At 36.9% G+C, this 14,861-nt stretch overlaps 1 protein-coding gene across 4 annotated transcripts in view; it reads right to left on the minus strand.

Moving 5' to 3' along the window:
* The window catches only part of LOC126272753 (uncharacterized), a 451,358-nt gene that overhangs the window by 2,479 nt on the left and 434,018 nt on the right, over positions 1–14,861 (minus strand). For all 4 annotated transcript variants that reach the window (XM_049975856.1, XM_049975857.1, XM_049975858.1 and 1 more), the window contains exons 6-8: positions 9,791–10,556; positions 8,125–8,696; positions 5,065–5,197 (exon numbers count right to left, since the gene is read on the minus strand). In XM_049975856.1, the coding sequence (XP_049831813.1) occupies positions 5,065–5,197; positions 8,125–8,696; positions 9,791–10,556 (1,471 nt within the window). The remainder of the gene's footprint in view (positions 1–5,064; positions 5,198–8,124; positions 8,697–9,790; positions 10,557–14,861) is intronic.

Below are 14,861 nucleotides of genomic sequence, written 5' to 3' on the forward strand. Positions count from 1 at the left end.
CTAATGTCGCGTGCCCGGTAAAAAATCTGCTCAACAGAACCTTCCACAAACCTGTTATTTCCAGAGGTTTCCCAAATGCATAGCCTGCAAGATCACTTGGTTTAGAACCATGTGACTTTTGGCTCTGCAGATATCTAAAACAACACACTTACCATGGACACATTTGGTCTCCAACTGAAATAAATGTACAGGTGCTCAGATTCCACTGGAATTGCTAGGAGCAACTGTTGGGCATTTTGTTTTATGGATGTAGATGTCTTCGGTGCTTTTCGCAATGCATTAGATATGGAAACAACCACAGAGCTGGAATAGCATGTGGTGGCCAAAATTGGAACTACTTTTTTTTTCAGCATAAATTGATTCCATATTAATACATTAGAATATCTACAAAGTCTCACTGCCATATGGTAATTACACCCCACACTGGACTTCTGTGAGTAGCTGCACAATTATAAGCACCTGTTATTTTTCTAATCACCTAAAATACATGTAAAACAAATTATTGTTGGAATGAAAAGACTGACAACACTATAAACATTAACTGTGCACTATGATGAACCAAAATGTAATTATCGGATTCACAAAATATAGTTATACCAGACTTTGTATACTACACCACGAGCACATATAGATAGTCATGTAAGACCTAAAAATGACAATACTATCTACATCCACTCCTTGCCAGACATTTCCATAATGAAGGTATATGCATACATCCACTTTTATGGGAATTCCCTTTGTCTGCCACCAGTGTTAGCTACAGCAGAATGGTATCACACCAGTAATGGATTCAGTGTTCTATCATGTGGTGTTTAAAAATCACTTTCTCTTCTTCCTAGGTGGAGTCTAGCAGTAAATCCATCTCTGGAAGTTGCTGGTTATCATTTGGAAACAGTGTCTTATTTTTGTTTACACTACCAAAAGATGAAGTTGTATGCTATACAAGGAAGATGAGTGGTTTAATATCTCTACTACATTAAAGTCTTTAGATGTTGTTGTTGTTGTTGTCTTCAGTCCTGAGACTGGTTTGATGCAGCTCTCCATGCTACTCTATCCTGTGCAAGCTTCTTCATCTCCCAGTACCTACTGCAACCTACATCCTTCTGAATCTGCTTAGTGTACTCATCTCTCGGTCTCCCTCTACGATTTTTACCCTCCACACTGCCCTCCAATGCTAAATTTGTGATCCCTTGATGCCTCAAAACATGTCCTACCAACCGATCCCTTCTTCTAGTCAAGTTGTGCCACAAACTTCTCTTCTCCCCAATCCTATTCAATACCTCCTCATTAGTTACGTGATCTATCCACCTTATCTTCAGTATTCTTCTGTAGCACCACATTTCGAAAGCTTCTATTCTCTTCTTGTCCAAACTAGTTATCGTCCATGTTTCACTTCCATACATGGCTACACTCCAAACAAATATTTTCAGAAATGACTTCCTGACACTTAAATCTATATTCGATGTTAACAAATTTCTCTTCTTCAGAAACGCTTTCCTTGCCATTGCCAGTCTACATTTTATATCCTCTCTACTTCGACCATCATCAGTTATTTTACTTCCTAAATAGCAAAACTCCTTTACTACTTTAAGTGTCTCATTTCCTAATCTAATTCCCTCAGCAACACTCGATTTAATTTGACTTTAGATATTCCATACTAAATGTGCTGTGGAAGGGAATCAGCTCTAAATTTTTTAAAGGACGATTCCGATATTTTCTCTAAGTGAATTAGGGAAATCACAGAAAAACTAAACCTAGACGAATGGTTTAGAAATCAACACCCAGCTCTCTTCAAGGCGAAATCAGTTTCTTACCCAGTGAATCACTTCATTCAATAGAAGTGATGTAGAGAGTGCACTTTTACCACATGTAGTTTGAAATGCTTATAGTGAGACAAGTCCCCTACAATGTCACTACAAATATCATCACAATATTGTTCTTCAGCTTTTCCAAGAAAAATTTATGTCAAAATATGAGGCACATTCAATATGCATGGCAATAATTTTTTCTGAAAACGGGTTACCTTTATCAGGAGTACAGTATACCAACCAAACTATTCCCCACACTTTTGGCTACGAAGTCCTGTTTTCCGACATAATCTCCATTCAGTGTGATTACCTCATGCCTCCTTTGGGAGGACCTGTATGCCCGCATAGTACTACTCTATTGGCCAATGTCTTGGTGCATCAATAACCTCTCCACCATCCATGTACTGCTCCCCATGGAGCACATCCTTCACTGAGCCAAACCGACGGGAGTCAGAGGGTGGGAGATCTGGGCTTTATGGTGGATGAGAAAGTGCAGTTAAATGAAGCTTTGTGAACTCCCCTCAGGTGTGCAGACTTGCATAAGGCCTTGCATTATCATGGAGAAGGATAAGTTCGTTCACTTTTTCATGATGATAAACATGATGGAAGTCATTTCTTCAACTTCCTGAGGGTAGCACATTATACTTCAGAGTTGAACATTGCTCCATGAAGCAGGAAATCAAACATGATAACCCTTTCAGAGTCCTGGAAGACCACACCACTACTTTACCATCAGAGGGTGCGGCTTTGAACTTTTTCTTAGGAGAAAATGGATTGCCATTTTGATTCTAGTTTGAAGTGATGAAACCATATTTCATCACCTGTGCGAATGTTTGACAAAAAAGTTTCATGATCAGCCTTGTAACACACAAGCTATTCTGCATGTATGGTCCTTCATTGTTGTTCATGGTCCTTTTGGTAGGTGACAAGGAACTCAGCAAGCAAACAGCTTCGAGTATGCCAAGTGGTGGATGAGTGTGTCAGCGCCACCAACAGAGACATCCATTTCAGCAATGTCTTTGTTTGTGATCCATCAGTCACCTCAAATTAAACTGTCTGCACGCTTCAACATCGAATGAGTCACCACTGAGTGCAGCCAGCCAGCTTGCGGGGAAGAGGAGATTTGCGTGACCTGGTTGCAGTGATGACAGACGTCTTGCCCAATGACTCATCATGCTTTTGTTCGCTGCCATGACTCTGCAGACATTCTACAAGCACCTATGAATATTTACAATGCTCTGTTTTTCTGCCAAAAGAAATTAAATGACAGCTCTCTCCTTGGAATGCACCTCCATTGCAGATGACATCGTGAAGGCTACATCTAGTGCCACCACCTGTTGGAACATCATAAAGCTGTAGAGGCTGAAATAGGAATATTCCAAGAAGCTGAGAAAAAAAAGAATGTGTTACATTACTTATTGAATGGCCTTTTTAAATCCTCAGCGCATAGCTGGATATCAGCGGCCAACAGGTACACTGTGATGCCACGTCAGGTGCACTGATGAACTGATTGCTGTGGAGCTGCCGTGGCACTTTTATGTGCCATCCAACTCCCATTTTGAAATTGGTCTTATCCTCATGATGATGATTTTCAATGAAGTCTTATGATTTCTTGTATGAAAATAAGGTTGCATCCATTCAGGAAGGGAGCCAGTAATACCATAATATTTTACATTTACAAACGGAATTTTATTTTCCAGGCAATCAAAGGTAAGATCCTAGTATATATCAAGAAAATAGTTTTTGCTCCTCAGCTCTGCCACAGATTTTTTGTCAGGTCAAACAGGACTGACTTTATAAAGAAAATTGACTCTTAATTACAGAAGTGATTTTCTTATTTCTGTATTTATAAACAGATGTCAGTACTCTGTATTCCTCCGTCACAGAAGATGCCACATATCACTAATGGATTACTAAGGTAGCTTGAGAGTAATCCTGTTTAGTTAGCATGTAACATGGCAGACTGGGATACCACATCTGAATATCACCGATACCAGGACTAATGACTCTTTTGATCCTATAGTCACAAATTTTTCTTGCACATTCTGAGTGACTGTCAATCTGTCTATTTATATTTTCATTTTGCTATGAACTTTCTCTCTACTTTGGAATTATGTAACATAATTTTCTACCACTAATTCATTTTTTATAATGTAGATTTACTTTCCTTAAAACATTCAAGAGATATCCTGTTGTCAATAATTCCTGGTGTCAGAAGTAATTCTTTATTCGCATAAGAGGTTTTACATACAACGAAATCCTCAGCAGACAAAAACATCACAAATATGTTAGTGATAAACTCTGTAGATCAATTAGTAAGTGCTCATAATTAGAACATTAGGACAGTCACTGTTTGGAGGACCCTATTTGATTTAATTCCAGATGAAAACTTGGCACAACTTCAATTGTTTTATTGACAAACAATTTATTTGTAGAGAATTATAATTAGACAGTTTTTTGGAGTAGTTAAGGTAAGTGCTTTGTTCTAATGGTTTACTATGCCAAGATCAGTACAGTTGTATGGCATTTGTTAATAGAGTGAAAATGAATCTGGTGTTGTGTGTATGTCATTTCAGTAATTACAGTGTTATCTGCATATTCCTACACACATAATGAACCCATTAGGAAAATGCGATGCAGCAAAGCAAAATCACTGTTGCTCTTATTACAATGGGCAGAATCTACGATAAGCAGCATTTTACTGCAAAGAGCTCTAACTTTTGTAATATACTTTAAAGATCAGTTAGCGTCAAAAATATTTTCTTAATCTTTCATGAATTTAAAATTTTAGTGAGACGTAAGTGCAAGATCATATTGTTCTGCTATAAGCATTATCATAACTAATTATTACAACTTCTTAGTGACAAATTTATTTTTGTAATTTCTTTCATGACTTTCTTTCAACTAAAGTAAGTCAGAGGAGTAAATTTAATGCCTATTTGTTTTACTGTTCATACCAAGTGTAATATTTGCTGTTACTGTGTCCTCAATGACTAAATTTTGTGGACAATGATTTTAATGTGTAATTATTTTGCCCAAAATTATTATCTGGGAACCTACTTTCATTTTTGTCACTATTTTTATTTGTTTGTATTTCTTATTACAGAAAACAATTTTTCTTTGGCATGCAAAGAAATTTCCTCTTTGCTCTTGTTGCAAGCTTATTTTAGCTTTATTTTGCAAAGGTATGATACAAAGAAATGGAACAAGATCTGACCAGACAAACAAATAGTTAAACGCAATAAATACGTCATACCTGCGTTGTTGAGGATCCCTGCGACCAACATGCAATACCACCTCTCCAGACTTGATGTTTTTGAACACATTAATAGCTTCTGCATGTGTCAAGCCCTGCAGTGGGTTTCCATTTACAGCAAGAATTTCATCTCCTAAAAATCAAAAAATGAAAATGGTAAGTATCTCATCACACTACACGATCACACTACTGAAGAATGCCTTCAGTTCAGATGAGCTACAGTGAAATAACACACTAAAGACAATATTTTTAATCACAATGTCTAAACAATAAAGTGTGGATTTCTGTCATAGTACAGAATCGTGCATTAGCTGCCTCATTCCATTTTCTAGGATGTATTTGGTTAAGTAACAACACTGTTTTTAAAATAATTATGGTATGTCCTTCACCATATTAAATACATGAAAAAGTAATATTACAAGGCAAGTTGCAGGTAATTATGAACAGAAAGGAAACATTTATATTCATAAATAAATGAACTTTGGAAAGGGTATCATTCATTTCCATAACTTCGTCATTTTTCTCTGCAAGGAGCAAATTATTGCAGATTCTGCAATTTGCTAAGCAGTAATGTGTGAAATTGACCGAACATAAATGAGACGAAATGTGAAATCTCTCTTGCTTTTAATGAGGGCAGGTAGTTGGAGTACTGGCACTTCAAGGAAATTGCTCAAAACTGCCATCATATCAAATGTATTCACAGGAATAGTCTCCAATTTGAAAACAGTGAAAAACAATCAGAAGAAAATAACACTGAACATAGGCCAGATTTTGATTAATCAGGACTTCTGTGCATTGTAACAATGTTTCATACTACTGGTGCAACACAATCTGATGTTCTGTCATAATGTGTTTATGATTCTTTGTGAGCTGTATGTGACTCATGTTCTTTTAGTCATGTTTTAATAGGGGATCCATTCCCCTCAAAATCAGCTAATATACGGCTGCAACTGACTTCAAATTCCTCCGTGTAGCTATCTTCCACTTCGTCACATCTAGTGCCTCTATCAACTTAACAACCAAAGTGTCATTAGTACCTTGAATTGGCCTTGTGTCTAGCGCATCTTTGATGGACCCCGACCAGTTTCTAATTTCGCTAGGATAGACGAGTTATTATACTCAGACTGATGACACAGGAGTGAGATTCCCATCTTCACTATTCACATTACACCTCTTCATGGAAACATCTGGCAAAGTGGCACTTCATTTTGTATGGATAAAACCAAAATGTTCTATGTTGATGATGCACTCATTATTTGGCCTTTTTTTGAAACCCAACTCTCAGATTCCACCAGTATCTCAATATGCAGCAATGAATTTCCCAGAGATGTAGAAAAGAAGAGAGTGCAGCTAATTCTTGACACAGAAGTGTACAGGTCACTAGAAGGTACACTTGAGTGCATGTTCCACATCAATCCATCAGTCGGTCAGTCAGTCGGTCAAGAGGAAGTTGTGTGGCACTTCGTGGGCTATCGGTAAAAGCAACCATCCAATGTTATTGTAACACATATGTAGTCATTGACCAAGTGGAGAAAATACTCCATCTGGTAGGCATTAAACCAGTCTATCATAACAACAACAAAAGTAGAGGTTTATTGGGTCCACCAATGGTGCTGCTGACACAGTGCACACATTGGGAGTTGCATGTGTGGATTAATTGCCACTAAACAGACATGGTCTCTGTTCAGAACATTGCTAAAAGAACACAAGTGTCACAAAAAGTGCTAACAACATGATGAATAAATGTGATGAACAGAAACATTGTGAATGAATTCATGTTCTGGGTAGACAGTCATTTGCCTTCAAAAGGAAGAGAGAAGAAGCACTTGATATACTCAAGTGACCTGCCAACTTAAACCTCAGTGATGATTGTCAGATTCTATCATTTTGTCTTCTGCCAGCAGAAAACAACATATGGTTGGACTGCATTCACAATGCTACCCCAACATGCACAGCCTTAAGCCCTTTTGCAAAAGGCACATAATGCACTGATCCCACTGATCCATCATAACTACCACCAGACACCACACGAGCAGCATTATGCATTTTATGATGAATCCTGTTTATCCTCCTTTTAATGGATTACAGGGGTTAGAGTGAAGAAAGTACAGAGAGAGAGAGAGAGAGAGAGAGAGAGAGAGAGAGAGAGAGAGAGAGAGAGAGAGAGAGAGAGAGGCCAAGTGCTTCGTTTGAGAGTCTTTCTGGTGTTCCTATCTGCAGCTCTGCATCTTAGCTACATGGTGAGTAGAAACTATGCTAACTATCCTTTACATTATACTGTCATTATTCCATCCTCTATTCTCCAGTTTTTTAAGAAATTTTCACAATCAAACAAAACATTATGGCTCTGAGCACTAAGGGACTTAACTTCTGAGGTCATCAGTCCCCTAGAACTACTTAGACCTAACTAACCTAAGGACATCACACACATCCATGCCTTAGGCAGGATTCGAACCTGCGACCGTAGTGGTCAGGTGGTTCCAGACGGTAACACCTAGAACCGCTTGGCCACACTGGCCGGCTGAAAACACATTAAATAACAATGTTTCATTTACTATCACCTGCATTTGTCCTGTTCCCTGTTGTTTTCATTAGTTTTCTTGGAAACTTTTAAGAGCAGGACACATGTTCCTAAGAATTTTTGTTCAGAATCACAATATTATCACCCCTCAATACATATATCTTTCCTCCTGACTCATCCTGTATAAGAATTAAGTTGGACTGTCCAACAGTATTACATACCCTGACGAATGCTCACTTATAGTAGTGGTCAAAACATTGCTCTGACGTTTTACAGGGCAACACAATCTAGAAACCAGGGAAATTTCTAATAATTCTATATATCTGTGATAAGACACAGAACGAAATTTGCTATTTAGGAGTTTGATGGCAGCTGATAATGGTGTACTGATCAATTTTAGTGCTTCAGTGGAACAGTGTATACGAAACAAGATGAATTTTAAGCAGCAGTAGACAAACTATGAAGCAGTTTTATCTAAGTGATGTTTTATTTTTCATTTCTCAATCTTAGGCCAAGAAGTAATAAATGGTAATTCTAACCTTCTCTTAGAGTGCCCTCTTCTGCAGCTTGTCCAGTCAAGAACACAGTTTTCACAAATATTCCCATGCTACCTTTCGGAGAATCCTGTCCACCAACCACACTGAACCCCAGAGATTTCTTCCCAGGACCTTTTTGAAATGTGACAGTGAAGAGTTGCATGGAAAGTGATTTTGGTCTTCGTGGCAATGTACCACCACCACCACTGCTGTTGCCACCACTAACAGCAGAACCCCCTGTAGTCCTCCTGCTGTCAGTAGAACCTGGTGCAGCTCCTGCGGTAGGTCTTCTTGGGCGTGGATTAGCATCGAAATGCTGCGAGAACTTTTTCATTCCAGTTAACTGCTGTGCTGAGGAGAGAGGAACTCTTGATTCTGATTTGGGCACCTCAGCTGTAGGTGGTTCTGCAGGACTAGACACACATTCGGATCCAGGAGAAACTTTACGTGCTACAACTATATCTACATCTTTTGGCGTATTCTTTAATGTGGCACGAGCTTCTACCAGTGTGAGACCACGGAGCCTACGACCATTAACTTTTACAAGTTCATCACCAATTTGAAATCTTCCATCCCTGAAAGCAGAAATATAGGTTATTCATATTGTTTAATGTTTCACCTATATTGTCTAGTATTACTAGTCATGAAAGTTAATTAAGTGGAATAAATGATTTAAAATATTCCTACTTAAGGTCATCAACATTATATTTACTACATAAAAATCATTATAGCTGTAGAAAAAATAATTTGTGTGTAAATTTTAACGTAAAGCAAAATTTTCACAATGTTGAATGAAATTTGACATTGGTAAGCAGGAGCATGTGATCCACTGAAATACTCACTTTCATTCTCAAATATCTTTACTGCATTTGGCAGATTTACTACAGTTAAATGGTTTCACATTCTAATATGTCATTACCACAACTAAAACATACATAAGATAAACATATAAAATTACTATTAAATATAAATACTTATAAAATATTGACAAGTGTTGCCAGCCATACTGAACTTGTTGCCATCTAACTTTACCTTTCTTATTCTATGGTCCTTTTCTGGTAAGAATCTGTACCTTTAACTTTTTTAAACTGTTTTTACTTATACCTGGTTTCTTTGTTCTTTTTTATTTTATGGTCTTCTTAGTTACTGTAATTAAATACTATGTTCATTTCATTTTATCAGATTATTTATCCCCATTCATTGGCCTGTCTTCTGATACATTAAATTATTGTTGTTTATATTTTTTTAACATGGAAAATAATATTTATCTTATAAATTTTTGAACATAAATATTTTGTTTTTACATTTGATTTCTCACACATTTAAATGTAGCCTGCTCGTGTACCTTCTATGAATACGTATATCCCAGTCTTAGGGCATTGCGCATGAGAAGGCGTAAAGCATAGTAAGATACTGGGTATTAGATTGCACTTATTAATATTTTACAACAGTTCATATTTAATAGTAATTTTGCCTTATTTCTAAATGTTTAGTTTTGATGATGACACAGAGATGAAACCATATTTGTCTGATACATTGAAGACATTTGTACATACCAGGATGTATTTTCATAAAGAATTACAATTACTTTGAGAATTTTTATCCATATTCTAATGCTGCAGTGAGGGTAATTGCTTGTAACGCTAATCAGCAGTGTTCTGTAATTTACCTGTCAATGGGTCCTCCTGGTTCAATATGGGAAATTATGTAACATGTTGACCTTGCACTAGGATCTTTCTTCTCAATGTAAACTCCTAGCTCACCAGAATCATCCTTGGCGAATCGAATACACTTAAATTCTCTTTCGTGTGTGTGTTGGGAATTCTGCATTGGTTGTTGCTGTTTTTGTGGTTTGCATCGGTCACAGAGGAGTGACTGTTGTTCAGTGTCATTTACATTACCACCACCAACACTTCCAGTCTTACGGCCACCCAGTGTCTTCACGTCACCTCGGCGAATTCCCATATTAATCCGAGCATTTCTCTGGCGAGAGAATGACAACTTCTCATCTGTCCCATTTTCAACTATATTAACATTATCACAATGTTCCTCTTCCTCTTCAAAAACATCATCTGGAATAGCAGCATCATCATCACAGTTCAAAGACTTTGTAGTTTTAGTCTCATCATCTTGTTCGGCTAAAGACGATGCATTTGATCGCTGATGTTGCAATGGCTGCCTAGGTTGTACACTACCAAATATTGCTTGTATATGATTTCCATTAATCATTGAAGGAAAATCTGATGCAGCAGACTTTATGGAACCTCGAGGAGAATCTGAACCAGCTCGCGTTGAATCACTTTCATAACCACTCTCATCAGATTTTACGGCAAGTAAATTACTCAGGAATGCACACAGTTCATCAACTGACAGCTGTTGCCCATTTGCTGTTGTGATTGACAGATTGTTACCATTTATTGCAGTAGGCAACACACCTGTAATATAAAATATTCTGAATAAGTAAATTGACTATACACAATAAAATGAATGTTATATATAAAAAAAAATTAACTGTACTATTGCATTTTCTAGAATTCAGTGTCATCTACTAACCAGAAAGCACACCCATACATGTTAGTTTTTAGGGGCAGTTGGGGTCAAGACATGGAGGTATGGAGTATTTTTAATATTCCAGAAGATGAATGGTGACTTAGCCATAAAAAGCGCCCGTTATGACCCTGTTAAAAACCTGCATAACACTGACTTTTAAATCATTTCTTGAAAGAAAAACACCTGACTACATTATATTTTTTCCTTTTCTGGGAGAGCTGGGAGGAGGGAGAGGGCTGTCTCCCCCTTGCCTCCAGATATGGGCACCCTTGCTAACCACTGAGAGAGCACATATAAATAATGCCTACAGTAACAAATGAACCATGTCAAATACTTGTTGTGGCTGGTGGGTAACAATCTGATTCAATGCATCTATGAAGTTTAATTAATTAATCACAAACTTTTATTGACTCCTGCTTTCCCTCTCGAGAACTACGTTTGCGCAAATAAATTTTAATACATGTCACAGATGATATTTCATCTCATATATTTCTTTTACACAAAGAAAAGGAGAAGTCTCAATGCATGCTGTAGTGTAAAGTTAAATTAATGAGCAAATATCACAATTCTACGCAGAAATGCTGCAGACTGTTACCTAGCATCAAAAGTGTAAGTAATAACAATGTATTTTATTCTTATTTCATTATATTGCAAGTCCTGCTGACCACAATGGCGTTAGAGATTTGATGCTTTTAATAGTTGTCACAATGAAACTTTGTCTCAAAACCTAGCAGGAAATCCCAATAAATCCTGGTCATATGTAAAGTACACCTGTGGCAAGATGCAATCGATACCTCCACTGAGCGAATGTTATAGTGCTGTTACTGAGGACAGTGTCATTAAAGCAGAGTCATTAAACTTTATTTTCCAAAATTCATCCACCAAAGAAGACAAAGTAAATTTCTAAAATTTGATCAAGAACTGCTGCTAATTTAGAAGTCTTCAGTGTAGCAACGCAGCTTAAATCACTTAATAGAGGCAAGACCTCTGGATCAGATTCTATACAAGTTAGGTTCCTTTCAGAACATTCTGTACAATAGCTCCTTACTTAGCAATCACATAGAACTGTTAGCTCAACGAAAGATCTGTATGTGTAAAATTGAAAGTTGGACATGTCACAGCAACACTCAAGAAAGGAAATATGAGATATCCAATGAATTACAGACACTTATCACTGACTTCTACTTTCAACAAGAATTTGGAACACACAAGCTGTTCAAATATTATGAACTGCCTCGAAGAAAACAATTTATTGACACATGGACAACACAGATTCAGAAAATATTGTTCTTTTGAAATACAACTAGCTCTTTATTCTCACTAAGTAATGAGTTCTATCAACAGGGAATGTCAAACTGACCCTATATTTTTAGATTTCCAGAAGACATTCGAAACGGTTCTTCATGACAGACTTCTAATGAAATTCCATGCCCACAGACTATTGTCTCAGTTGTGTGACTGGAGTGATGATTTCCTTTCAAAAAGGATCACAGTTCATAGTAACTGATGGAAAGTCATCAAGTAAGACACAAGTAATATCTAGAATTTCTGAAGGAAGTGATATAGGTCCTCTGCTATCCTGATCTACATGAATGATTTATGAGACAATCTAAGCAGCCTTCCTAGATGGATTGCAGGTGCTGCTGCTGCTGCCGCCATGTACCATCTTTTAGAGTCATCAGGTGATCAAAACCAATTCCAAAATGATTTAGACAAGATAACTGTATGGTGCAAAAGTGGAAACTGACTCTAAAAAAAGAAGTGTGAATTAATCCCCATGAATACTAGTAGAAATCCACTAAATTTTGCCTACACAACAAATCACATAAATTTAAAGACTGCCAATTCAACTACAACTTAGGGCAATAGTCATCAAACTACTGCCCATGATTCTTAGCTGTACTTTATAATAATATGCATATAGCAACTAACAGCCAAATCCATGAACATTAACTAATGTAAAGAGCTGCTTGAGAGAGTAGTTTTCCTGCTCAGTAATGAACAAAAATATTTACCGAGACCAGTAACATTTTAAAATGCGCTTAGTACTCAATTTTAATGGAAGCTGGTGAGTTTGGCTATGAACCAAGTATAGCTGGTCAATTACCTCTAGGACAGAGGGCTAAGTAGGCAGCCACTGTGAGATTAGAGGGTGCAACAGGGGCATGCTTTATTGTGGGTCTTTTAGTATTCACAACTGGTGGGCATGTGTGACTAGTATCAAGAAGCTACTATGTATAAATTTTGACATTGTAGAAACATGGATTCATGATTGTGCATTATACAGTTGCTCATCTTCAAAAGTGGCACATATTTCTGGCAAGCAGCGAGAAATTAAGTTAAGGTATCATAATACAGGGCAGTGAGAAGAAGGAAAGCTACATTCAGTTACATCGAATTACATTAATACTGGTTCCATAGATCATGAATATGATGTTTTGTAATTATGTGGAATGTGCTAGTTTAACGTAAGTTTTCTGTACACCATATAATTAATTTTCTTTTTACAGCTATTACTTGCTGTCTAAAAATTCATGTGTTGAGTAGAAGGAGTTGTCATTCAGAAATTCTTTTGATATGTTTTTAAATAATGGTTGGTCAGACTTTTAATGCTATTTGGCAAATGACAAAAGATTTTTGTCACAGAATAACTCACCCTTTCCTGTGCCAATGTCATATTTAACCCAGAATAGTGAAGATCGTCCTTTCTTCTAGTGGTTGTAGCTATTCACTTCACTATAATTTTTGAATTGCTATGGGTTATTATTAATAACAAATTTCGTAAGTGAATATGTAGAGTTCCTTAAATAATGTCTGCAAGGTGTTATTGGGTGGGCTCCAACCATTATTCTGATTACATTCTTTTATGCAATGAATATTTTTTCTCTTAATGATAATCACCCCAAAATATGAAGCCATATGAAAGCAGTGAATGAAGATAGGTACAGTAGGTTAATTTACTGATATGTTTATCACCAAAATTTGTGATAACACTAATAGTATAAGTAACTGAACATAACTGTTTCAGCAGATGATCAGTGTGTTTCTTCCAATTCAATTTCCCACCTACACACACATGCCCAGAAATTTTTAATATTCTGCCTTCGCAACAGACTTCTGTTCAAAGTCTATGTTTATCAATGGTGTTGTGCAATTTACTGTACAGAATTGTATATACTGTGTTTTCTCAAAATTTAGTTAAAGTCCATTTGCAGAGAACCACTTAATAATTATCTGAAATAAATTATTTACGATATCCTCAGCCGATTCTTGTTTGTTGCATGTGAGTGCTATCATGGTCAATAAGAACTAGCTTTGGATCTTCATGAATACAGTGGCAAGCCATTAATATATATTAAGAGCAATAAGGGACCCATGACTGAACCATGTGAGACTCCATCCTTGATACCTCCCCAGTTTGAGGACTGCTGATTTTTTGCAGACTAACTGTACTGTTAATTTCAACCCTCTGCATACAAAACATTTAGTAACCAGTTGTGCCCCTGTCTCACATTGTATAATGCATTTAAATATAAATGTAGTTACTGTTAGTAATCCAGTACTCATCTGTTCACATGGACAACACAGCAATACTTCATAATGCAATTACAGCATCACAACTTTGGAATCGCTGAGGTGTCAGTGCTATAAAGCAGTGAACACTTGACATGAAGTGTTCTAAATGTTGTGAACTTTTAATAATCAGTACTTGGGGGCTTGCAGTCAACTTCTTCCACCCTTAGTATAGCTAGTCTATTGGGAACCCTTAACATACCTCATTTACGTAGGTTACCAATTACTAGTAACAACAGTACTTCTGCAGCTTGAGGTACTGCCATGTGATGTCAGTATTGGCTCTTGAGATTTAGTGGCGTAACAATTAGAGAATGCAACAGGCCTACTAAAGAGACTACTTACACTATGCTTGTACATCCTCTCTGAGAGTATTATTGTGTGGTATGAGATCTGCATCAGATAGGATTGATGGGGAAGGACAATGAAAAATTTCAGTGAGAGGCTGCTCTTTTTGTATTACTGTGAAATAGGGGAAAGTGTGCTATGAATATGATATGAGATGTGTTGGCAATCATTAAAACAAAGCCATTTTTCACTGGAGCAGTATCTTCTCATGAAATTCCAATAACCAATTTTCTCTTCAGGATGAGAAAATATGTAGAGAGAAATGCCAT

This window comes from Schistocerca gregaria, chromosome 5, assembly GCF_023897955.1.
Source record: "Schistocerca gregaria isolate iqSchGreg1 chromosome 5, iqSchGreg1.2, whole genome shotgun sequence".
Taxonomy (NCBI): domain Eukaryota; kingdom Metazoa; phylum Arthropoda; class Insecta; order Orthoptera; family Acrididae; genus Schistocerca; species Schistocerca gregaria.